Source organism: Eschscholzia californica, unplaced genomic scaffold, assembly GCF_041429995.1.
Source record: "Eschscholzia californica isolate CP2 unplaced genomic scaffold, dmEscCali1.0.p SCAF_2, whole genome shotgun sequence".
NCBI lineage: Eukaryota > Viridiplantae > Streptophyta > Magnoliopsida > Ranunculales > Papaveraceae > Eschscholzia > Eschscholzia californica.
This window is the reverse complement of record NW_028238309.1, coordinates 38,063,950-38,091,331: the sequence shown is the minus strand read 5'-3', so window position 1 is coordinate 38,091,331 and position 27,382 is coordinate 38,063,950. Positions and strand designations below refer to the sequence as shown.

Here is a 27,382-nt window from a genome sequence, read left to right as displayed (position 1 = left end):
AAAAACACATAATATATAGTTAATACTTGATTATCCATAATAAATTACGTATACTTTACGAGACAAATAATAATGTTTTTCGATAAGATTTCATAATTTATGATAAAGAACTTCGATTTTCGAGCTCCATTAGCCAATCTTAAATTCAGATTTGTTCCTTAATGCCAAACACAAAAGGTCATCTGTGATATCAAATTTACATACATTAATAATGAAACATTTAATAAAAAACAAATGAGATGGATCATAAATAACAGGTACATATCAATAAATTATGTATAATGTGTGGAAAAGTACAATTGTTTATTAGGTTAAGAGAAGTTTTATATGTTTGTCATGACCACTGTTCTGGTTAAAAAAAGACGTGTAATGTTGGATAAATTTTTCATACTTTACGCACCTTTGTAATTAGTTTTTGAGATCATTGATAAAATACGTATAATTTGTATGATAAATACACATATTTATCATTCAGTAATAATAACATCTTACGGTAAATGTTTGCGTAATGTACTGTAAAGTATGGAAATGTATCGTAAACTACATATAATGTGAATTCTGTTATGAGAATCGATTGGGATATTCAGCAGGTTCGCAAAATCGTACGGATAGATAATCTGATCTCACGAAATATCGGAAACAACAGAAGATTAAACATAGATCTAAAGAAATATGATATTATCATTGGATGCAAACATAACATACTAACTTTGAAGGAATCATTGAATAAGGAATAAACATAAAGATCTTAAACAGTTATGAAAATTTTAGAGAGAGAAAATAAACATCATACATTCAAAGTTAATGAATTAGTAAACAGATCTTATAGATATGTGTCATAAATCTGATACGTTTTATAATAGAGCGAAATAATTAGGGTTTTAGTTATAAGAAGAAATATTATATATTAACAATGGTGTTTATAAAGATTTCGAAAGTATTAAACCTGATAAATGATGAATTTTGCACAGCCATATAATGTAGAAGAAGATGATTTTTTGAGTTTAATGGAGGTTTATCAACTGAATCGGTTTTAGAGAGATCAAATAAAGAGTTTCCGTTACTAAAGATAATGAAGGTACCCTTACTTTGAATACAAACGTGATTGGAGAGAAATATGGGAGATAAATATGGAAAAAGATATGCATAGATTTCGAAGGTAAATTAGTTATAAAATATGGAAAGGTTAGATTAGGGATTATGAAATAATATTTATTCTAGAGATTTGTGTTTTGTCTCTAGATGAATACAAATGGACTAGATATCCATTTTGAACATTATTTTGATTTTGAAACCCTTTATTGGATTAAAGTGAACTAAATGTTATATTAGGGCCCGTTTTTTGGGCTGTAAACTCAAAAATTCATTTTATGAAGGGTTTAGGAAACCGTCGATTTGTTCCATCAAGTCCAATCCCGTGCTACTTCAATGGTTCACCAGATCTAGAGAAAGAGAGGTTAGGTTTTTTTTCTATTAAAAATTAATATTTTTTTTAGACGGAGAGAGAGAAATTTTTTTTTTTTTTATGTTTGAAGGTCGTCGGCCGGAAAATTGGCCGGCCGGCGACCTTCGCCGGTGAAGACGATGAGGTGGCAAGAAGATGAGGTGATGAGATGGAGAGAGAAAAGATGACTGGTTAGCGGTGCTCTAACGGTAACTGAAAAAAGGGGTCATCTGAGAATTTTTTATAAAGTTAGGGGCTAGGCAGGAAGCTGGTCACAAAGTTAGGGGCTATTTGGGGAATAACCCAAAAATTTATAAATGCTTGTTGGGCATTTTGGTTTGACACTTTCATACCCAATTTTTTTTAACCCAAACCTCCTTCAATCTTCATGCTCAATGGTCTCATCTATCATCTTCTCCATTACGAGAGCATAACTATCATGGCTCATGCACATGTATAACAATAAGCTGGGATGGTTGGATGAAATCCTATTGTCTAAATGACTTTTGACCACACAAAAACACCGTCTGTTAAACTTGTAAGCAAAATAATGTTATTTTGACAACAAACAAAAACACCAAAATATTACTCATTTCTTTTCTGATAAACCATCCTCCGAGGCAAACAAAAAGTCAATAGCCAGAGAATATCACAACAACCATTACTACCGCTATCGCTGCATCTTCCCATCATATATATATATGCTCTCCATCTAACTAGTCTCTGATTCTCTAGTAAATAAAACTCGGTACGAAAAGAAAACTATCTATAACAGAAAAGTAATACCCTTTGGTTGATTTTGCTAGTCAGTACAACAGCTTCCTCTGCAGATGATTCAATATTTGTTTCAGATGTGCAGGCCCCGGAAGGAGTCGACTACTGACTAGGCCCTTTTTCCGGGGCCTAAATGAGTTCTTTTTGTAACATTTCTCTTTCGCTTTACCCATTGGACTGTGAATTTGTATCCACTCTATGGTGGTATTTATCCTCGCCTCCATTCTTTCCATTCTTTTGAGATAGAAGTATTCTGTCTCGGAGATTCTTCCATACTGTTGTTACTGACGTCTTTCTTGCAGATGCATGAAGATGGGTATTCATGGAATTCGCCACGTCCTGGTTTTATCTCCTCAGGTTCCCCCAAGAATCCTATTTGACTTGATCTCACTTTCCTAGCAAATGTATCCCAGTCCATCTCATGCTGACTCATGAATATTGAGCTTAGTTTCTTTGCATTCGGTCTGATCGTTCTCTTGTGCCCCATGTACCTCCTTTGGACACAACATCAAATCAGCAAAGATTAATTTATGTAGTAGTATGAGGTATAAAATAAGTGACCAGAGGAAGAAAGAAAATTAGATGATGTTTGTTCTTAGTGTCCGACTTTGACACGCTTGAGTCTGAACTGTTTAAATCCGAGTCATCTGAGTCTCACTTATTTTGGTCCAGAGCACAACAATCACTTCAATTTAAATTATATGACAAGCTCTATCAAACTTGTTGTATCTGGATCAAATCAGGCATTCAGACACATCAAATATATGACACATTCTGAGATCCGACCCGAGTGAATCCAGATCTCAAGTCAGACTTCAAATCTGAACATAAAAACAGACGCACACCGCCTAAACATTGTTCTGTCAATGAAATAAGGAGCAGGGAGAAACAGAAATACCTTCGACCTGCAAGTATTTTGGCCATATTCCCATTGTTATTGGTGACGAATACATCACTCTCATCACAGACCACATAGTCAAGAGCAGCAAGGCGAGACGAGAAACGCAGGAAAGGCTTTAACTCTTCACCGGCAAGCATCTCCTTTGTGTAAAAATTTGGGAAAAGTTGTCTGAGTGGCTTCAGAGTCTCTTCTCCACCATATATTTCTCCAGATGCAACATAGAGATATGAATCATTCTTGAAACCCAGTGCCCTCAGCATTAAACCCACTTCATGAGGTGTGAGTGGACATTTTCCTCTTTTTCGCTCTTCCTCTGGGCTCGAGTCCTGACCAGATTTTTTTAATGTATAAAAATAAAATATAGATGAAAATGGTATCCCACGTTGATGAAATGTTCGAGTTTAGATTCTTAAAGAACAGAGTTAATAAATAGGAAACAATGAATAAGTTTCATTCTGAGCTATTAAACAGATGAATGCTTGTTTTCACGACAAATAAGCAAATATTGAAGATGAGTTGGAAATGGAAGAGTATATGCATCTTACAGGTAGTGTAACCCAACGCTTCCTTAGTGCAGCGAGCTCATTTCTCTCCTTATCACCTCCTCCATAGTAACAACCAGAAAATGCTAGCATATCAGGTTCAAACCTGCCCAGTATATGAAATGAAGTATCCTTCTGAATTTCCAAATACATAAATCAAATGTCCTACAACAATACCAGAACAAGAATATTCCCAAAAGGAGGTCGAATAAGGAAGGTAAAGAAGCAAACAAACGGATACATAATTCACAGTGCATTTTATTGTTTGTATTCGGCAACCCTTATAATGTTCAACTAAGAAAAACAAACTATTTATATGTACAGTCATATCATCATTTTAACATTTTCTGTTGTGCTCAACACCTCGTACAGGTGTTGAATGTCGATACATGTATCAGGGTATACACGAAGCAATTAACTACGATCAATTGTCAAACACGCAAGCAAGTTTCTCCACGTCCCTAAGGACTTCACTGAGGAAGATATGGTGATATATATACACACATAGGGCAACAACTAATATTTCTAATGTAAGAGTATGCACTTAGTCATTTTAAATGTTCTTTCTTCAAAAAGTTCAATTTCTCTAACTCAAAGAATGACGTGCTAGTTTATATATATTGTAAGATGTCATTCATTATTATTTTCAGAAGTTCAAAAAGATACCTTAAGTGTATAGCAATGAAGCGCTTGGCCATACTTCGCATTTTGATGACCAGCTTTTTGCCAAGTTCTTCAATCGGTTTTGTGAACCTTAAAGAATGATAATTCACCCGGCAACGCAGTTTTTGTAGTTCTCCATCAAGATTGTTAGAAAGCCTGTAATCAAACTTTGTCAACTGCACAGCCTGCAAAATATCAAATGTATAATGAACTCAATGCACACAATGGACACAGACCAAATAATAAAAGATCAAATATTAGCAAAATGGCTTCACGTGTATTACGAAAAATGGGTTCACATAAGAGATGGCCCCCTACCACCCACAATTTTATTCAAACCTATCTATCACGGATACTACATTTTAATTTATTTTTTTGTCACAAGGCATATTAGGACACTCATGTCGAATATACAGATCTCTTGATGGACAAAGATAGTAACTTCATTGTGTATTCTATAAGGTACATCTTTTGCTTACTTGCACCAAATCGTGTTATGATTTACACACAAAAATGGTTGATCCGAGAATATTGTAAGTCAAAATAAAGAACCAAAACAAAGACAATAAGTTTTACATGTGCTCTAACAAGTCTCCATATTGGCCTTTTTCCAATCACTGTATTTGACACCTCGTACCGATGTTGGATATCGATGTCAAAATCAGTGCATGTGTTACATAGATCCAAGTGGAACCAGAGGTGGCCTAATTGGAGTGAAGGGTAGCTTCCAAGTAGTGACACCAAGCAAAGACAAATACTGAATCAACAAAGCCAGATAGTAACGACTGATTTATGCAAATGGAGGCAGAGGAGAATAAACTAGCAATTTGAGCAGTAAGGATACCAAGCAAAAATGATTAGTATTTAGTTTGAACAATTACCTCATGATACTAAAACAAATTACACGAGAACACAATTAATCTAGCACCATGGCAGTAAGATCAACAGTGACTATTATCTAAACCACAATAAAACACTTGCATATATATATATATATATATATATATATATATATATATATATATATATATATATATCAATTCTGAGAAGTGATTTATAATTAAAACACAATCAGATAAAACTTCTTACACGTCTTCTCAAGAGTATAGGCAGAACTTGATCAAGGTAATATTCAGGAGCAGATTTTCTGGGAACACGCATTGTATACGGAGGTTTTCCCATCGATCTCATTACTTTATCGGGAATTCTTTTGACGATAGTGACATCTTTTGCTAGGGAGGAGATGAACCAATCAACATCAAATATGTTGAAAAAGTCACTACATGTCAAAGAAGTTCATAATATCAGGTTAAAACAACTGGAAGAAAACAATTAATTTGAATAAGAACAATAAATAAACAGATCTCTTGTGATTAACAGTATACACAACAATGTCAATCAAGTGATGAGAATCTAATTTACCTATCATCTTTCCAGAAGGAATAATGGTCCAGCTCAGGTACAACTAGTGTAGCATTAAGAATCCGTGCAACAACTACTGCATCCGTTATCTGAGTGCTTCGTAAAGAAGAAAAAGAGGCGCCCCATTAGTTATGACAATACCAAAAATGCCTAAAGAAAAAAACATATGAGTTTAATGTGTTTGGTTTGTGAAAAATTCCAGCTATTCTAGTTTGTACTCGAATGAGTTGCTGGTAAACAAAAACATTGTTTATATTTAGTTAAGTAGACTTGAATAATGAAATATCATGATTCGGATAAAGATGCTTCACTTACCCCTGTTCTTTGTTGGTTTAGTCCTCCACTTGTTGCAATAAGCAAGTATCCATTCGACGAACGCTCATTTACAGCACCTACATATCATGTGATAAATAAGTACAACAAGATTAGACCTCAAAATGTGAAAGAAGAGGGTGTGAATATGTTCATTCATTCTGAAAACCACAGTTCTGGTTTTCCTGATCTTAAGTGTGGCCTCAATGAGGCATTTGCTAATCTGAGCTTTAGAAAATCTATGTAACGTAAAATGTGTGAAAAAGTAATAGTACATTAGTACATTACTAGTGATAAAGACAAATAAGAAGCAACACAACTGGCTAACAAAAGAAAAACAAAGCATGCCAAGATTCTCCTGCAACTTTTGTTTTTGGTGAGGAATCGGTAACATTTTTAAACAAGAAAGTTTGAAATAATACATGAAAAAGTTACCGGCACGGTACTGCACTATTAATACATGAAAAGTTACCACCATGGTACCCAGTATGCCAGAATAAGCAGAGGAAATCAAGGTCAGACAGCATGATATTGCAAAATTAGAGTATTTCTTCTTGAAAGAGAATGATACGAAACAGAAACAATCTTACGAGTAAAACCACGGCCTCTTTTACTACATCCATGGTATAACTTTGAAGATTGTGATTTCCATATATCAACCGGTGCATGACGACTTCTGTCCTGCAATTTCACAAAAATTAATATATTCAAATTATGTTCAATGTTGAATGGATGGAATAATAGCAAAGAAACTTTTGATTGCAATAAATAATGAAAACGAAAGTAACATGGGTAGTTTCATGTGTATACACACCTGGACAAGCTGTCCATTACACACACACACACATGTATATACGCATATATCATGGTCATTAGATCCTTCACTGTTATTTCCAATTCATTCCTTTGGATACATCATTGTTAAATTATACACACAACGACATTAACCTAGGGCGATATAATGAACCAAACACAAATTTGTACAAGTGTATACACAACATACACATACAAAAACTGAAATTATATACATTGAAGTGATTGGGAGTACCTTCAACAAAAAAAAAAGTGATTGGGGGTACCAGGCAAGTAACCAAGTATCGGACATGATAATAAATAATATGAGAAAATTAGTATTTAAGATCACAATATATAAGTTCCTCTCTCACACACACGCGCGCGCACACACACACACACTGAAGTCAGAACTAAAAATCACAGTTACAGTTTCCCTTTGCGTATATTTCCACCGAGATGACAGTAATATCGAAATATCTCTACAAACAATATATCTCCACTAACCAAAAAATTTCTATTTCCAGTGAGACCAAAACATATATGAAATCGAAATTTAGTGCCTGGATTTACAATAAAACCCAAGTTTCAGAAATGATCAAAGACTAATCACCTCTTCTAAGATTAGTACAGAAATAGATTCACCAATTAATTTATCAACCATTTCCATAATCAAATTTATAACTAGAATGAATCAAAGCAGTTAAAAATAAAAATAAAAATTGTAGTGGAAATAAGATGGGGAGGAAAATAAGTACCAGTTTGTGATAGAAGAGAGCTCCAGAATAATACTCTAGGTTAGAAGCGACATGCCCTGTGAAAAGGGAAATCAAACCTAAAGCAAAGAGCATGAACCCACAAATGAAGGAAACAGATGCTGATTTCTTGTGAAATCTCCAACACAAATGTTGCTTCTGAGGATGAACAGAAGATGTAAACTTCATTAATCCTTTACAAATATCACATTTCCTCATCTTCCTTATTAATTTTCCCATCCAACCCCAACCAAACAAAAGTCTTATTAATCTCATAATCATAGTCACACAATCCACACATAAACCCTAATCATCATTAAATACAAAAAGGAAAAAGAGAAAGAAAAAAAAAGAAAAATCACCCACACACCACACACTCTTCCTTTCTCAGTCCAACTAACTACTTTTTAATTTCTCTTTTTAAATCTTCAAATGCCATTATCAAAATAATAAGATCATCAAAGAAAGGGAACCCATTTACTAACAAAAATGTGAAATTCTTCCATCACTAAAAATCAAATACATTTTGAGTAACAACCCATTAAAGATCCAATCTAGATGTTGAGAATGTGAAGAGAATGTTCTAAATACTTGACAAAAATGTGGGGAAATCTGAAAAGGACCAGAATGAAGAGTTATACTGTTCAAACTAGGGATCTATTTAGGGATTCTATTACTAGTGAAAATTGAAAGAAGACAGAATCAAAACCAGGTAGAAGAACTAGAAACAGTTTTTATATACTTGGGGGAGTTTAGAGAGAGAGAGAGAGAGACATGTGTGGCGGATGTCTAGCTGTTGAAGTACTATTAAAAAAAATGTCGCTGAACAAAACCCTCCAGACCGTCAGAGACTCAGACGGGTCAGTAATTAAACCCGACAATTTGGCTGCCGCAACATTTTGGATAGGTCTCAAAATAAACTCCCAAATCAAATTAGTATTAGATAAGTTTAAATTTTAGATTCCAAAGAATATTGTTAGTAGTCTCAACAGAAAAAAAATATATATATATATTGTTAGTATTTGATATACAAGAGAATCTCCAAAGCATTTTTTTTTTGTTGAACTACGAGCATCTCCAATGCAAAACTTAATCTTAGAGCATCTCCAATGCAAAACTCAATCTTAGAAATTCGGAGTGCCACATAAGATTTTCTGAGTTTTTTTTTTTAAAACCGTCTCCAATGCAAAACTCAACTAAGATCTCAAAGATGATGTGTCGAGAGTGGAATAAAGATATCTCAAGAGGACACTCTATTTTTAGAGTGTCCTTGAGATATCTCTAATTGTCCAACTCATCAATATTTAAATTTCAACCAATTGAAATCAAGTCTTCGTATGTTTCCAAAATAACTAATTATTTTTTTACAAAAATAACCATGACACGTAAGTAAAATAAAAGAGTTTAAAGTGTTGCATTGGAGACATACAAGAATTGAGGATCTCTATTTTCGACACATAAGAGTGAGAATCTCAATTGGAACTTGACAAATAGGACGAATTGCATTGGAGATGCTCTTAGAAACTCGGAGTGCCACATAGGATTTTATGAATTTTTCTAAAAAAATCATCTCTAGTGCAAAACTCAACTAGGATCTCAAAGATGATGTGTCGAGAGTAAAATAGAGATATCTCAAGAAGACACTCTAGAAATAGAGTGTCCTCTTGAGATATCTCTAATTGTCCAACTCATCACTATTTGAATTTCAACCAATAGAAATCAAGTCTTCGTATATTTCCAAAATAACTAATTATTTTTTTACAAAAATAACCATGTCACATAAGTAAAAAATACAAGTTTAGAGTTTTGCATTGGAGACATACAAGAATTGAGGATCCATGTTTTCGCTACCTATGAGTGAGAATCTCAATTAGAACTCGACAAATAGGACGAATAGAGATTTTTTTGAGTTTTGCATTGGAGATGCTCTACTAAAGCAAGACTCAATCTTAAAATCTTAAATGTCACCAAAGACTTTAGAGTTTTTTCTGAGAAAAAACATCTCTAATGCAAAACTTAATTGAGATCTTAAGATGATGTGGAAGCATTAAGTTTTAAGATGTTTCGACTAGAAACTCTATTTTTTGAGATCTCTTTTGAGAGTCTTAAGTGTCCTAGTCATCAAATTTATTTTTAGACCAATAGAAAGCCTTTCTTACTCAACCACTTTTTCCTATTAAATGTATGTATGACATGTGTATCTATTAGAGTGTTGCATTGGAGAAGGACTTGAATTAGAGACACTCAAGTTAGCCACATAGGAAAGAGAATCTCAATTGAAATTCAATATATAAGCGAAATAGAGTTTTTTTTTAAGTTTTGCATTGGAGATGCTCTAAGTAAAGAATAGGATCTTTCGAATAGGATGCATATCTCATAATTATTGGATATTCAGTTAATATTTTATTTTAAATAAACTAGGATATACTCTCAAAAAAATTAGGGTATATCGCGTGCCTTAGGGCACAAATAGTTGTATCAATCAAATGTGACGAAATCTTAATCAGTGTTTCTATCGGTGCCTCATAATATTGCTCTAGGCGCTCTCTCCAAACATGTCACCCCACATTTCATATTTATTATTGTTATATTCTCGATACCCTAACTTTTTAAGTATTCTACTTATTGTTTATTTTTTTGGCATCATTTTTCTTAAATTAGTACTTTTATTGAGAGAGAGATTTCAATTTCTTTTTCTAACCCTTGTAATTTCTTTTGTTTCATTTTTTAATTAATTATTTTAGTTCTAAGTTATTTTTCTTTCAGGGTTTGTAGACAATATCCTTTATTAAATAAAGGGTGTTTGTCTCAGTCAGCGTTTTCCCTTCTGTTTTATCATATTCTGGATACACTAATTTTTTTAGTATTCTACTTATTGTTTATTTTATTTTGCTTCATTTCTCTTAAATTAGTAATTTATTGAGGGGGAGGTTTCAATTTCTTTTTTTTAACCCTTGCAATTTTTTTGATTCTTTTTTCTTAAATTAATTATTTTATTTCTAAGAAGGACACGGTTATCTTTAAATAGGTTATATTATTTCTAAGGACTTTCTTTTAAATTTTGGGAAGGATTTCTAGACAATATCTTTTATTAAAAAATTGTTTTTCTTAGTCAGCGTTATCCCTTCTGTTTTATTATATAGACATATGATTTTTCTATCATATATTAGGTCGAACATATTTCACAAGTCCAAAAAATGGATGTGAGAACTACTTTCAGTAAAAAACATAGGCGGCAGGTCAACATATTGAAAATGACATTTTTGTCTCTATGTCTTTTTTTGGCGCATGGAAAAACTAGATACTAGGAATAGGAAATAAAGTGTTATAAACAAACGTTTAGGTATTGTAATAGTTTATAATGGGTTGAGATAAATAAAAGACTTTTACAGCGGGAAAGAAAACTCCAAAAAACCAATATATCGGGTTCATAACATATTATAACAACCATATTGTGTTTTATTTGTTCATAACATACTGTACCCAAGTTCAAGAAAAATAAAAATGACTTACACTGAAAAACCATTTTATATACAAATTGAGGAATAAAATAAGACATTTATAATACAAGCTAAAGAATAAAATGTGGAATCACATTTCCAACAAAAAATGACGCGGGTTCACGAGATTTCACCAGCGCAGGGGAATTTAGATCCAGAAAAATGATTTTGGACCTTTAATGAACGAGGGTTTTTTCCTTAATAATTTTGCCTGAAATTATAATTACGGGAGATGTGTTTTAAGTCCAAAATCGCATGATCAATGAGTCTAGAGACCAAAGATAATCTGAAATAGAAAATAAATCCACTCAAAGTAAATTACATGTTTATCCTCTCATTCTCTTTTACTGCCTAACCTATCCTAAGTTAAAAAAAATAACCTAAAATAATATACCATAATATTTAGAGATTCATTAAATGATTTCTTCAAAAACAAACTTTCCTTCCGAAAAAATAGTTGCCTTTACCGTTTAGCAGAATATTTTCTTTTATATTTCTATTAGAATTGGGCAAAGCAAACCGAAGAGAGAGAGAGCATCGTCACTTTCTAATATATGAACTAGGTTTTGATTTCATTCACCATCGACGCCCAAATTAAACCGAGTGAAAAAAGTGAAAGCATCGAGTGGAGAGAGCGAGAATCGATTGATGGTTTCATTCATCATCTACAGTAGTGAAGAGTAAGAAAAAACAAACGCTAAAATAAAATGTTAAAAATGTTGTTAGACTCGATAAGATTCTACCAGCATCAAATTTTATTAGAATCAACCTATTCTAACAAATTCATATCAGATGGTAACAGAATCAAGAAAACGCTAGTAAAATACTGAAAATGTAACAAAAACAATTTCACATAATATATTTTAATTACTAAAAAGTATTTGTTAACCTATTGTAACAAATTCATAAGATGCTAGCAAAATATTCTTGCTTTTTAAACTACTGTATTCAAATTTATTCAACCGATGCTAATAGAATGTAAAAGTTGCTATTAGAATCAATAAGATGCTAGCTAAATAGTATTTGCTTTCTAAACTACTTTATCAAATTCATTCATCAGATGCTAGTAAAATGTAAAATATGCTAGTAGAATCAGTAAGATGCTAACAAAATAGTTTGCTTTTTTAACCTCACAAAAGAATTTGTAGATGTTTAATTGGATCGAGGTAGAGATAAAAAGCAAATCACAAATTCATACTTTCTTGAAGTTCAAAGAACATAGAGTTACAAAGAGAGTCGTTTTTGGGAGAAAGCATCTCGTTTTAGGTAAATATTGGTTGAATTGGTAGGTTAATTTAGACAAATATCAGTTTTGGAAATAATATATTTTCTTGAATTCAAAGAACATATAGTTACAGAAAGAGAAACTCATGTTTGGGAGAGAGAGAACTAGTTTTAGGTAAATATCCATTGATTTGGTAGGTTACTTTAGAAAACTATAAGTTTTGGAAATAAAGATAAACATTAAATATCCACCATAAATATTCTTTCATAAAAATACTAAAAAGTATTTGTTAACCTATTGTAACAAATTCATAAGATGCTAGCAAAATATTCTTGCTTTTTAAACTACTGTATTCAAATTTATTCAACCGATGCTAATAGAATGTAAAAATTGCTATTAGAATCAATAAGATGCTAGTTAAATAGTATTTGCTTTTTAAACTACTTTGTCGAATTCATTCATCAGATGCTAGTAGAATGTAAAATATGTTAGTAGAATCAGTAAGATGCTAGCAAAATAGTTTGTTTTTTAACCTCACAAAAGATATTGTAGATGTTTAATTGGATCGAGGTAGAGATAAAAACAAATCACAAATTCATACTTTCTTGAAGTTTAAAGAACATAGAGTTACAGAGAGAGAAAATCGTTTTTGAGAGAGAGCATCTCGTTTTAGGTAAATATTCATTGAATTGGTAGGTTAATTTAGACAAATATCAGTTTTGGAAATAATATATTTTCTTGAATATAAAGAACATATAGTTACAGAAAGAGAAACTCGTGTTTGAGAGAGAGAAACTAGTTTTACGTAAATATCCATTGATTTGGTAGGTTACTTTAGAAAAATATAAGTTTTGGAAATAAAGATTAACATTAAATATCCACCATAAATATTCTTTCATAAAATTTATGGAAAGAATAATTGTATTAACTCAACCATTTTAAACCTTTGGTTTACCAATGGTTTAAATATATTTATGAAAGGGCAAAATTGAGAGAAAATTAAAGGATTGATGCATGGGGCCCACCAAATAGTGAATTTTTGGACTTATTTTACATTTTTGGTTTATTTTGGTTTTATTTTATTTATTGACTGGGGTATATCCCGTGTCCTAGGCCACGGGCAGTTGTATCAATCAAATGTGACGAAATTTTATTGTTATAATCTGGGTATCCTCATTTTTTTTTATATTTTTTTTTACTTCCTTTTCCTTAAATTAGTTGTTATTTTATTGAAAGAGAGAGAGAGAGAGAGATTTTAATTTCTTTTTTTAACTCTTGAAATTTATTTTGTTTCTTTTTTTAAAATTAATTATTTTATTTCTAAGAAGGATATGGTTAATATTTTTTTAAATAGGTAACTTTATCTCTACGAAGGACTATATTTTAAATATTCAGAAGGACTTCTAGACAATATCCTTTATTAAAAAAGGGTGTTTGTCCCAGTCAGCCGCCCTTTTTGTTTTATTATATAAATTTAGGAGTGGATATATGACTAATTACCCCCCTTATTTTTGGACCTTAAACTCAAAAATCCTTATAATTAGTCTAATTAAATTTGGACTAATAGCCTGCTTTTGAGAAGCCAGAATTAGTCGTCCACTTTTAGACATAAATGGATTTTAAGACCAATTTTTATGTTCAACAAAGATATTATGTGTTTACAATTATCAAAACGTATATAGATGAACATTATATATATACACTCGTACTCTCGAACTTAAAGTGCCAAATAGGTTTTTTGAGTTTTTCTTGAAAAATCATCTACAATACAAAACTCAAGTTGAAATTCTAAAATGTTGTGTTAGTATTATTATAGACCTCTTTAAGAGGACACTCTAAATTTAGAGTTTCTTTATGAGGGTCTTTTGGTGCCATCAGAACAACTTAACCAATTTTGTTGTCAAAATATAAACTTTGGAGTTTTTCTTGCGTGTTCCATTGGAGAAGCATTTCTAAAGTATCTCTAAATGATCAAGTAGGAAATAGACAATTAAAGATCTACTTTTAGTACTTGACACCGGGTCGGTCTAATAAAGTATATATCAAAGTCCGAACAGTTATATATCAAAAACTATAATTACTTAAATATTTTTACTTCGTTTACATATTTAGATGCAAAATCACTAACCGTAATTGATTGATTAATCAAGATTTTGGCCATTTCCTTCTTATTAAAAAGATATCTAATCCGTTTAGTCTTTCTTGTGACGTAGGCCGACTATAAAACTTAATCAACTTAAACCTGGAGAAACATTTTGTTACAGATGCAACAGTAACGGGTAGAGCTAATAAAATTCTAGCAATCCATCCAATAGGGTCGAAGCCTTCAATTTATTTCATAAACTTAACTCTTCGACTATTTTTTATCTCTTTATATATAAGATATTTCGACACTTTCAATTCTAAGAACAAGTCAATGCCATCTATAATATTACTCATTTAATTTTAGAAAATTTTCAAGAAAATATATGAATCTCTCAAACCACCGTCATCATTGGAGTTTAACTTATTCAAATCAAACAAAAAACTAAATACCTTTTTGTACTTCTGAAATTGTTCGAATCTACTTCTAAATGAAGAAAGGACATGATCCAGTATGTATATAAACTGAATGATTCTTCAAATGATAGTGTTGCATCTTCATTTACATTATCGTGAAACTGTTTTCTTCTACAAATGATACACCTTTCTCAGAATAAAGCTTCGACCCCCATTGTAATTTTTTTTTTGTTGAAAGGAACAGAAAGAGCTAAACAATGCTCTGAAATTCTAAAACATCGGTCCAAATACGTGTACGATTGTTCTTTCTACTCCATTTGGCAATCGTATTTGCCTGTTTGTTGTTTTGTCTAGGCGTGAAGGAGAATTTGATGCCAACGAACGAGCTTTTGAGATTTATGATTTCATCTATGTGATTTCTCGACTGCCAGTGCACCTGGTGTTTGCTATTCAGGGTGTGGTTGATCACGTTCAGATTGTCGCTTTCAATGTGGATGTGTTCGAATTTTAATTCTTTAGCCCATTGCATAACTTTGAGAATAGCTATGGATTCACATTCTTCTGTGTTTTGTCCTCGAACTGTATCTGAGAGTGCCATTATAAATGTCGCTTTATCGTCATGAATAATACAACCTATACCTGCAGATTCTGAAAAGATAGTGAAAGAAGCGTCTACATTAATTTTCATAAACGGTGACTCAGGAGGATTCCATGATGGTTTTTGTTTTTCCTTTTTCGTGGTTGTTGTTATTGTTTTCATAGTTTTTGTGGGAGTTACTTTGATTCTTGTGATTATGCCCATCTGAGTAGGAGCCTTGTTTGAGAAACATTTCTTACATCTCACTTTCCAAAGGAGCCACATAATTTACGCATATAAGCTTGACATATCTTCGTCTAAATCTTTCCAGGATAGTATCCATTCCTTGACATCTGTAACTGCATCTGTTATGATATTGTAGTAAAACCATATCGTTCTAACAAATGGACAATGAAGTAAAGCATGAGAATGAGATTTCGTTTCAGCACAATAAGGGCAATTATAATGTTGACCTATAAATTTACCAATTTTACCACGACCGGGTAGGCTGGTAGTACAACATTTCCAAAGGAATAATTTGATTCTCGGAGTAGTATTAATATTCCAAAGAGGTTCCAATCTACTCTATCAGTGTTATTGTGATTACCCGTAGTCCTTAAGTGGTAATACATTGAACTGATAGTATAGTTGCCCGATTTAGTTAAAGACCATTTCGCTTCGTCCTCTTTGTGAACCTGCAAGTTAATACTTAAAATCGCATTAGCAATATCTGAATTAAAACATTGATTAACAAGATGAGTATTCCAAGTATTTTGATTGATGAGTTGGGCCACCTGATTAATACCGACATTTCTAGAATTATGTATGGGTGGGGGGTGATCAGGGAGCCAGTAATCATGCCAAATATTGATATTCGTTTCCTGATGAATGTCCCAAAAGAACAAACTAGAGATTTGAGTGTAATGTTTATAGAGAGATTTCCAAAGCCAGGAATGATTAGCTTTGAGAGGAACAGGTTTTTGGTTAGTGGGGAAGTATTTGGCTTTGAGGATTTTGACCCAGAGGGCTTGGGGTTTATTTATGAGTTTCCATGCTAATTAACCAATGAAAGCTTGGTTATCCAGATTGGGAAGACGAAAACCTAATCCCCCAAGTTTGCGGGAAAGACAGATGTGAGACTGATTGATTGTGTGACTGGTTTTGGATTTTCCTCACCAGAAAGACCTTTGGAGGGTCTCAATGCTGTTGCTAATACCTCCATTGTAATTGCGATCTCTTTAGCTTCAATCATGTCTTGTTCAAATCACATTTCTCTATAACTTTCAAGATAACAAACGAGCTCTTCCACTTTATCTAATGCTATACTAATTTCTACATCTTTGATTTGAAGTTCTTTGCTAACATAATTTATAAACAACACATATAACATATTTCATATATATACACACGAAAAAAAAGGAAGTGAATAATGAAAACGACCTATTAGAGTTTTAATAGATTTTTTTATGAATTAGGTACTTGCGTGTTAATAATAGATTTATATATAATATTGTTAATTGTTCACCTAATAATTAGTAAATAATAACTACATTATCAAATTAAAATATATACATTGATCAATTTGGGAGAAAAGAAGAAAGAGAAAGATAAAAGGTTACCTCTGTGTGATGAGTGGTTCTGTTTTTTTATTTTGAATTGTGTGATGAGTGGTTCTGTGGTGGGGAAAAGAATTAGCAGAGGAAAAGAATATAAATTGGAGGTAGGTTTTGATATTTATTTTTCTTTTTTGTATTGGGTCCCACAAAAATAAACAATTTGAGTGGGTCTCTTGTTTTAAAATGTATAAGAGCTTTTAAATTTTGTTACAAAAATATTAAAGTTAAATCTTTTTTCTCATCTTCGGGGCTATTAAAATGTGGTGGACCGGTCCTGACTTGACGCATAAGATTTTTAAAGTTTTTTCGAATGTTGCAGTGGTGATATTCATAGGCCGCGACTTTGGGGAATAAAGAAAATTATCCGAGGAATAAAGACTTTTCTTCAAACTAGTCAAATAAGATTGACCTTTTATGTTTCTTTTTATTGCTAAGGGGCTTTTAATTTTAGAAGATGTTATAAAAAAGATTCTTCCATCTCATCACCTATCTCTGCTACTTTATCTTCTCAACACCTCATCATCTTCTCCGGCGAATTTTCCGGCCGACGACCTTCAAACATAATTTTTTTTTTTAATTTTCTCTCTCTCTGTCTCTCATTTCTTTTTCTTTTCTCTCTCTCTAGAACAGATCTAGATAGAGAGAGAAGGTCTGTTCTTCTACTTCATCTTCTCCAACATTACTTTAAACACACCAACCAAATTAACCAAATCCATTCCCTTTTAATCACCAAAGGTTACTTCCTTTACAAACCCACTTCTAAAAACTCAAATCTAAAATGGGTTAGTACTCTTCTTTACAATACCTTGATCAGAGCTTACCTCAATTTTAATGATCCTCAAAAATCAATTTTCTCTTCACTTCCATGCTTTCTCACTCATCTCCACCCAATAATCACACTTTCCCTTCTCTCATTAAAGCTATTTCTTCTTCACCCACCTTTGCTTCTTTAGGTAGACCAATCCAGACTCAAACCATCAAACGTGGGTTATCTCTTGATCCATTTATTCTTACTTGTTTTGTTAAGTTTTTTGCTGAATTGGGTGATCTTCGAGAAGCACAGAAGGTGTTTGTAGAAATTACTCAACCATGTATTGTCTCTATTAATTCAATGCTTGATGCTTATGGGAAGAATGGTGACATGGGTTCTGCTCTATTAATTCTATTAATTCAATGCTTGATGCTTATGGGAAGAATGCTTATGTGAGAATTTTCTCTCTAAAACATAAAGTAATGTTGGAGACCTTTGTGGTCTGTTCTCACGAACATACCATTGAAGGTCTGTTCGTGAGAACATACCTTTTCTCTCTCTCTCTAGAACAGTTCTAGAGAGAGAGAAAAGAAAAAAAATTTAGAAAGAGAGAGAGAGAGGAGAGAGAAAATTTTAATTTTAATTTTAATTTTTTTTTTATGTTTGAAGGTCGCCGACCGGAAAAATTGGCCGGCCGACGACTTTCGCCAGAGAAGATAATGAGGTGTCGAGAAGATGAAGTGGCAGAGAGAGGTGATGAGATGGAGGGGAACTTTCAAAAAAATGTATTCTGTATTCCCCTTAAAAATTTATTCCCCGGAAAATTTTCTAAAAAATCTGAATTCCCTCGAGAATTTATTCCCCGGAGAATTTTCTTTATTCCCCAAAGCCGCGGCCTATTCATATATGAGATTCAGATCTAAAAATATGATACAGTTCGAATATGTATCATACGTCTAATATGTACCATATAATGTGTGTTGTGAATCCAGGTTCACTAATTAACTATAAAGCAGTAGTTATTTCGGTTTACTGCAGGAAAGTTGAAAATCAGTTGATGAAGATAATTCCTGGTATCCTTCTAAATGTCGTAGGGAAATCCACTAAGAATCCATGCTTTCGTGAAACCCCATAAAAATTCTTAATTTGTCCAAAAATACTAATTTTTCATGGGGTTTCATGAAATGCCCAAAAAAAAAAAATTCAAGGATGCTCACAAAGAATTTTTGTTTCGTTGGTGAATTTGCACGAAAATTTTGCAAAATTGTCTTCTTCTAGTTTTTCAGTTTAAAGTGCAAAATGATTTCATGAAAAAAAACAATTTTCGCCCTTGGATTTGTTGGCTTTAAGGAGCAAGAGCTCCATGGACGAGATGTCTCATTTGAGGAGATCGGTGCTGGAGCTTATCCATATGAAGTTACAAAAAACCGTATCAAATTTCATCATTGGACCTCTTAAAATTGATGGGCACTCCGTTGGTGAGCTCCGTGATTGTGGTGGTGATGATGATTGTGATGTTTATTTGTTTTAGGTACATAGCAGATTTACATAAACGTATAATAAGACTTACAAAATAAAAATAAAAAAATCAGATACCCAAGAAAAAAAATATATTAGATGAAAATAAAATAAAATAAAAGGGATATTTAGCTTTAGGGTCAAAGAAAAATACCAGCATTAGCATTTAGGTCAAGAGTTTGTCTGTTATAGGGTCTAGGTCACAGACTAACCGTTGACTTGAGAAGGTCGTTAACAACCGTTAGATTGTGACCCAAACGCTAATGCTAGTACATTTTCATTGATCCTGACGCTAACTTTACCTTTTAATTATTGGAACATGGACGTCTTAAAGAAAATTGGTGAAAGATGTGTGGGTTTAAGGGGTGTAAACATGTCGATGGAGAACTTGTCAAATTTGAGAATTTGTCAGACGTAGAGCAGAGCCTAGTCCTAAGCTAGCACTTCCACCATCGTTAGCGGCGCGAAAGACACGAACCTTGACTGACGAACCCACCAGCAGAGAGTCATGGATACAAACGACCTATTTTTTGTAGAAAGACAAGTTGTGTTAGCATAGGTCACTCCAATGAATCGACTGCTTAGCATAGGTCCCTTCTATATATCAAGAAATAATCGTAAGAACTCGTCCGATGAGATTGTCAGAAGGAAACCGTATCAAATGCTCGAGAAGAAAATTAATTCCATGTGATATTTGTGAAAAATATTTTGGTAAGTATAGAGAGTTCCATGATAAGAAAGATCATTGTCATGAGAACAAAGAAAAAATTACCTAGAGTATTTTGCAGGGAAAATATTTTCATATTCGAGGCACTGGTACAACAACTTTCGCCTCGAAAAGACACATAGATTTGAGGATGCGCATTAAGTGCAGAATAAAACATGTTCCCTTTGTAATCGACATATTGAATTCGATGAACAATTATGTTTTTGAGTTACGTTGTAGTTTTGGTAGATTGATCAATATGCTTTTATTTTAGCCTTACAATTTACTTATGAAGTGTTAGGGTCAACGTAAAGTACCGACATTAGCGTTTGGGTCACAAACTAACGGTTGTTAACGACCGTCTCTAGTCAACAGGGTCAACAGTTAGTTTGTGACCCAAACCATATAACAGACAAACTCTTGACCCAAATGTTAATATCGGTATTTTTCTTTGAACCTAAAACTAAATATCCCTAAGTAAACGACACGTGGAACCCACTAAAACATTATATGAGAGGTGTGAAGTTCATTTTGGTTCAATGGTAACATCTCCCCTTCCCCGGGAAAGACTAAAGGCAGAGCCTAGAACCTTCATCATATGATCAGAGACAAATTCTTGAAACATCAAAGTTCACTCTTGTTTCTCTTATAGAGGGACATGCGTACTCTCCAAAATGAATTTCGCAAGAACATTATAAAATAAGTTGGAAAGCAATCTACTCTCGAATAATGGAGACCCACTCACACACCTAGTCACACTAATATTCATGCCGATCATCACGCCTTTAACCTAGGTGGTCAATACGTGGACAACTAATTTTCTTATACTGACAACTATTTCCGGGCCCGATGCAAGTCAACTAATGTTGACTTAATTGACTTTGATTTAGTAAGGGGACTACTTTATTAGGACTTGAATATTAACACTAATTAATCCGAGGACCATTAACAAATACAATAGTTAAAAATAGAAACCCTAACTCTCATTCATCTTCATCATCATCTTCTTCTTCTTAGTCTTATTCGTTTATGACCATTATAAGTTAATCTTGCTCACAAGTAAGACCCAACCCTAGTTTAGTTTACTCCTCTTGAAACCTTGTCTTGTATGAGAATAGTTCCCATGTGATCCATCAATTGATTCGTCACTTTTATAGCCAAAAGAGCATCCATGATTCTGTTAGGACTGTGAGGTATCAACGGAAGCAACCATTCCCAAGATGCCCACCTATCAATGGCACCTCTTCCATAATCTAAAGCCACTTTAATGATCTCTCCTATAAATCAGATTAAGAAAATTTAAGAACTCATTCAGAGTAAAAGTAGGATTCAGAAATGGGTGCTACCAAGGTTATGCCGTTACAAAAAAATCAATTTTCTAGATCTTATTTTTTAATTTCAAGGTTCGCGAAGAAGAGCAATTTTTTTATGGATTCGGGTGGTTTTTTCAACAACTCATATTTGGGGAAGAATCATACAAAAATCTAACAAATTTTGTGACGCCCCGTGTTCCGAATCACGGTTTGCCAGACAGTTTATAAAAAGAAACTCGGTCTCAGACTCACTAAAACCAGTTTCAAATATAAACCCAAGCCAAAACTCTCATCACGGGTTACAAATCAAGAACAAGCACAGCGGAAAATCAAATATAGTTTAAACCTTTGAAAATATGTTCGGAAAATGTGTAACCCAAAATAGTTTTCATAAAATGAAAAAGAACTTGAATTCATGTATATGAAAAATTCACAGAAGAGACTGAATTTGGACAGAGTCTCCTCTATAAATTGAACTTATCAAACCTGTCAAACATTCATATATATATCTCACAAACTTATAAATATCAATAGCATCAAATAAAAAGTGATAATGTGCATACTATTTACATGTGTACAACCGCAAATAAGTGAGAGAACGATCCTAACTATTCTAGGTGATACATGTAACATCCCATATTTTCGGTTAAAGGAATAAAAGACTAAGGTTAGTTGAGGGACTATTTAGCATTTAGAAAAGAATTAAATTGGGGGTTAAATGGCAATCACTAGAGATTCAATTACTTGAAAATAATTATCGAGGGACCTGTGTATAACATGAATGTAAATGAAGGACTTGAAGTAAATAAATTCACATGGGCATTTACAAAAATGACATGTGGCTCCCCAAAACCATTTCTGTTTGGTTTAAAAGAAAAGAAAACTCCCCCATTTGTTGTCACGCATGCAAGGTGCTTCTTAAACTCTTAATTGGCCACGTCCCAACCTCATTTAACAGGTCTCACTTATCCCATTTCATTTTGCCAAAAAAAAAATAGAGCCGAGATGAGAGAAAATTGGGTAGTTTGATGCCTCGATTTTGTTTCGTCGATTTCTTCGCGATCGGTAGTCGGAATTCAGTGAAATTTAATTCAGGTAATACCATTCGACTTGTTCTACATATCTATCCGTTTAGAATTTTCAATTTCGTTCGTATTTGGTGGATTTGTGATGGTTATTTCGATAACTGTATAGTTGTACTAATTTCATTTGGGATCGAAATTTGGAGCTATTTAGACGATTATTATTCGATTTCTTCTAATGGTTTATGTTCAGGATCATGTTTAGAATGTTATGGACTATTTCGGGGTGTCCAAATATAGACGGGGTGCTGCCGAATTATTTTAGTACTCGAATTTCATATTTGGACTAGTTTTTGGAATAAATTGGAATAGAGATGGTTACCCGAATTTTGTCATATTTCATAGGAATGGACAGTTTCAGCTATAGATTTATAGTATGGAATTCATTATATGATTTGTCAGCTTATGGAGACTCTAAAATGAGAAATAGAAGTTATGGGAAGTTGGTTGATTGGTTCGTACGCATTTTTGATATTCAGGAGACATATGTACGAAGTTAGAGATCGATTCGATAGATACTTGAAGTCTTTCGAAGTTAACGAATTTGTTTTTAAGTTTTCATGGTTTTGTTTTAATGATTTTTTTATTTACGAAGGTTCTTAGTATAAGAACCTAATGTTTCTTTTCGATTTTGGTTATTCTTCCTTATCCCAGAGTATGCGAATGAGGAGGAATAAGGTCGTCTGGTAGGCGGGAGGTCTTTGGTGAGCAAGGACTGAGGTAGGGGTTCTGAATCCATTTCTCAGCATGGTTTTATAGATAATGAAATGTGCTAAGTCGTATAGTTATATATGCGCCATTATAACTAGAGTTTAGGTAGCATGAAACTCAATTTTAGTTATGAACTGAAATATGCTGGAATGGTTTTGTTGTGATACGAGAAATGTTTTCGAACTGATTTTACGATTATTGTGAACTACTGGGATTTTCTTGTATGTACCCGACTGCGGATTATGTCAACCTACGGGCACGTAGCCATTGAGGGTAGGATGACATGTGGACACGGTTGTAATCCGTGTGAGACCGGTGAGGTGGGCGACACTAGTCATGAGACCTGTGGGAGTAGAATGCTTCACTTGCTGGCCATTGGTGCTCGTGCCTCTAGCTCGAGGCTCAGGGCCGTACACCCTGACCGCTCGTTGGGGAGGCGACATTGATTGGGATCCCTCTGCTTTGTGGCGATATGACTCTTGGTTGTTCCACTTCCGTGTTTGATAAGATAATGAATCGAATGTGAATATTGGTTTTGATAAATGAATGAAACTGATTTTAAAAGATCGCATTAGATGCATGACAGGGTACCGAAGAGAATGAGGTTCAGGTCCTTCCATGGGTATTGGGGGACGGCTCTCTTATTCGAACTCGGTGATCAAAAACTTATTTAGATACTTAAGGTATATATGTATCATGAGGTAAACTCTTCAATGATTGCGGAGTCCCTTAGTGGGAGAGGGACTTACCGGCTAGGGGTAAGTCTCTTTCTCGAGGAGACGTAGTGCATTAGCTAGTGCCATAAATGGGCTGGTACTATCTAACGCACTCTAGGTTCTCCTGAGGAACTCTCCTCTTATTGGGAGCGCACCATGGGTGGGCAGCTAATCACTACTATTGCTTGTTAGATTAAGGAAAATGGTTTTGTATATAGTATATACTGTAACTGGTTTGATAACTCGTTTTGTCATGATTTTTACAACTTATTAAAGGAACTTTTGAAAACGTGATGGGTTTTGGATTGGTCTTCTACCAGAATAACTCGTGTCGGTGAGTATTCTGACCCCCTACCAGTTGTCAGTGTGCAGGTTCTTGATTGTAGCCTCGAGGCGGAGTGTGTATTCCTGCCGGTGATCTTGTCTGACGAGGCTAGTGGAGTTGCGTCGTTTTCTTCGGTTGTCGTTTATTCGCTTTCTATTATTTTAAAGTTATGTATTTATTGCAGAAACCAAACTCTAATATGTATATACGTAAAACTTAGAGTTGTTTATAAGTTGTATCGGTGTTTTACGAGGCGTTTGTATGGTTGTGGTTCAGGTTTCGACCCGAACTGAGTTGAGTTTGTTTAGCTTCCGCTCGATAGTTTATTTCTTTGTGTATGCGAATGTATGGTTTGCATAACAGGTTTTACAGGTGCGACCGGTTTGATTTACAGAGGAGACTCTGTCGGATTTCTGTCTCGTCTGGGAATTGCCGGGGCGTGGTCGTGTCTATTTTGGGACACGGGGCGTCACAATACATATATAATATTAACGTTGTGATTATGTTGAAAATATAATAGAAATTATAATCTTACATAATGTGAACCGTCGAAGTAAACTATGTCACTCCGGGTCACCAATACCTGCAAGCACCAATACCTGCAACTGAACAACAACAAATAGGAATGAGATAACCCGAAGGTCAGCTCAGTAGGATACTTATCCATCCTACCCGCACCACACACATCAACATTTTAATACATTAATAGTTATAAGTGTTACATATATACAAATATATATATACAGAGATATCAATATGCACACGAAGCAAAGCCATATAGCAAGATAATTCTTCTAACTTACCAAGATCACGACTGAATACGCCCTCAGTCGGGGTCACCTACTATTCGGCTAGGAAGAACCGTTTGACCTTTGTTACTGCGTAGGCAGGCGGCGCCATATCGAACGTTTGACTACTGCAGTGTACACATGGATCCACGTAATACCCCGGTAAGAGCTTCCGTAACTCTCCCTTCGTCATCATCGCCCATTGGGCTTGCTTGTGATTTCAATACGCATCGAATAGTAAATATCACCCAAACTATGATACGCTTAGAATATGTCATGACTTACCTTGACAACTATAAGAGCATCGTCGTGTAACAGAGCCATATACCCACGGCGATACAATTATCTCATCTTGAGGCGCGTCCTATCTCCGGCTAGATCTGACGCTTCCTCGCAAGGTAACTCATTGACCATTCGAAGAATACCCAAACATATGCATGCCTATAATAGTATTAAATGATCTGATAGGCTCCCAAAGCTACAAGAACAGAGCCCTCCTAAAGGTCCCATCAACCCAAAGGAGAAGAGCGTTCTCATCTCTCAAGGTAGGGTAAACCCTGTTTAAAGCCAAGCTTTTACAAGTGTCCACTTTCAGGGAATTAGTATTTTCTTATTAAGAAAACTCAGGTAAACACCCTCTCTCATTTCGGTGAAAACATTGTAAGTATCAATCACAACAGAATTCAAACCACACACACCAGTGGTTTAGCAGAATAAATAAACAAGTATGGCATTGGTTCAGTCCCTAATCACTCCAAGGATCGGAATACCCCAACTCCCATCATCTCCGGACCCCATTCCAAGTAAACTAGAATGGTCGTTACCAAACGGCTGGCCACGCACCGAGTGTAACCCTTGACATAATTCAGGGCCAATCCATAACATAAAATAAACAAGGGGACCAACCAATGCCCGTCGAAAAACAACCATTACACATAACACAGATCAAGCGATTCCGCCTCCATGTTATACACGTAGCTCAAGCGATTCCGCTACCACGTGTTTACAATTCACACAAAACGATCACACAGATCTAGCGATTCCGCCTCCATGTGATTATGTTTCAGAAAAACCAATTTGTTTTGAAAAGAGAAACATCCATAACATAGAGTACACCACATACATACATATCATACCATATCATATCATAAATTGAACTAGAGAACTATAAAAAGAAGAAAAATGACTATATATATATATAATGGTGTAACGGGGAATACCCGTGCTCCAAGTAAGATTCGTAGGATCCTACCACTTCTTGCGCTTCCAATGGTGCTCCTGACTAAGCTCCACTTCTCCTCGAGCTCCCTATTGCAGTTCATTAGTCCTACTGAAATATGAAAGGGCAAAACGGTCATTTGACAGTTACATAACTGTCAAGAGTCCTCTTGCAGAGCACGAATGCATAAAATGAATGAAACTATAATAGAAATGTCCTATCGACAGTAAAGAGATCACTGAGACGTTCCATCGAACAACTGATACAACTTATGAACCAAGCAACAAACCATGAACTCTATTTTATATTTCCGAGTCTTCATGAGCTGACAAACCATAAAACAAGCCCAGTAATATGAATCTATAAACTGTCAATTTATGTGAAATATGACAAAGTTCGGGTAACCATTTTTATTCGGGTTATTTCCCTAATGACCCCCTACTTTGTGACCAGCTTCCCGCCTGACCCCCTACTTTACGAAAAATACCCATATGGCCCTCTTCCGTTCTAACACCGTTACTCTCTCTCTTCCATTTCTTTTCTCTCTCCTCCAACATGTTTTCTCTCTCTGCCACCTCGTTAAACCAGCCAACTCATCATCTTCTCCGGGAAGGTCGCCGGCCGACCAATTTTCCGGCCGGCGACCTTCAAACCTAAAAAAAAAAAAAAAATTATTTTTTTATTTCATCTCTCCTCTCTCTCTCTCTCAAAAAAAAATTTTTTTTTTTTTCTTTTTGACTTCCTCTCTCTCTCTCTAAACTCCGGCGAAGGGGGTTACCCTTCGCCGGAGTTCGGGAGACCTTCATGGTCTGTTCCAGCAGACCTTTAAGGTCTGTTCCAGCAGACCTCAAAGGTCTGCTCGAGCAGACCTTGAAGGTCTGTTCCGGCAGACCTTTAAGGTCTCCCGAACTCCGGCGAAGGGTAACCCCCTTCGCCGGAGTTTAGAGAGAGAGAGAGGAAGTCAAAAAAAAAAAAAAAAAAAATTTTTTTTTTTTGAGAGAGAGAGAGGAGAGATGAAATAAAAAAATATTTTTTTTTTTTTTAGGTTTGACGGTCGCCGGCCGGAAAATTGGTCGGCCGGCGACCTTCCCGGAGAAGATGATGAGTTGGCTGGTTTTAACGAGGTGGCAGAGAGAGAAAACATGTTGGAGGAGAGAGAAAAGAAATGGAAGAGAGAGAGTAACGGTGTTATAACGGAAGGGGGTCATATGGGTATTTTTCGTAAAGTAGG

General features: G+C 34.4%; 1 protein-coding gene and 1 long non-coding RNA gene across 2 annotated transcripts; one reads left to right on the top strand and one right to left on the bottom strand.

Moving 5' to 3' along the window:
• Positions 1–2,015: 2,015 nt before the first annotated feature.
• On the bottom strand, positions 2,016–8,605 carry LOC147557720 (O-fucosyltransferase 29-like). The gene is made up of 9 exons (XM_086659325.1): positions 7,609–8,605; positions 6,649–6,739; positions 6,062–6,138; positions 5,747–5,835; positions 5,414–5,603; positions 4,328–4,509; positions 3,665–3,767; positions 3,117–3,445; positions 2,016–2,712 (listed from the first exon to the last, which is right to left on the bottom strand). Exons 1-9 carry the CDS (start codon positions 7,885–7,887, stop codon positions 2,427–2,429), a joined length of 1,626 nt encoding a protein of 541 aa, XP_086515451.1. The 5' UTR covers positions 7,888–8,605; the 3' UTR covers positions 2,016–2,426.
• A 13,661-nt stretch (positions 8,606–22,266) lies between these two features.
• Positions 22,267–24,393, top strand: LOC147557719 (uncharacterized). Its single transcript, XR_015234168.1, has 3 exons — positions 22,267–22,405; positions 23,047–23,112; positions 24,178–24,393. It is a non-coding gene; the product is annotated as an uncharacterized LOC147557719 (long non-coding RNA).
• The last annotated feature ends 2,989 nt before the right edge of the window (positions 24,394–27,382 follow it).

What these genes read in the sequence shown, in the direction of transcription:
- LOC147557720 (XM_086659325.1), bottom strand. Translation starts at nt 7,887, where the DNA reads ATGATTATGAGATTAATAAGACTTTTGTTTGGTTGGGGTTGGATGGGA. An exon ending in CTCTCTTCTATCACAAACTG is followed by an intron (nt 6,740 to 7,608) that starts GTACTTATTTTC and finishes GTGAAATTGCAG; the next exon opens with GACAGAAGTCGTCATGCACC. An exon ending in TAAACCAACAAAGAACAGGG is followed by an intron (nt 5,836 to 6,061) that starts GTAAGTGAAGCA and finishes CGAAGCACTCAG; the next exon opens with ATAACGGATGCAGTAGTTGT.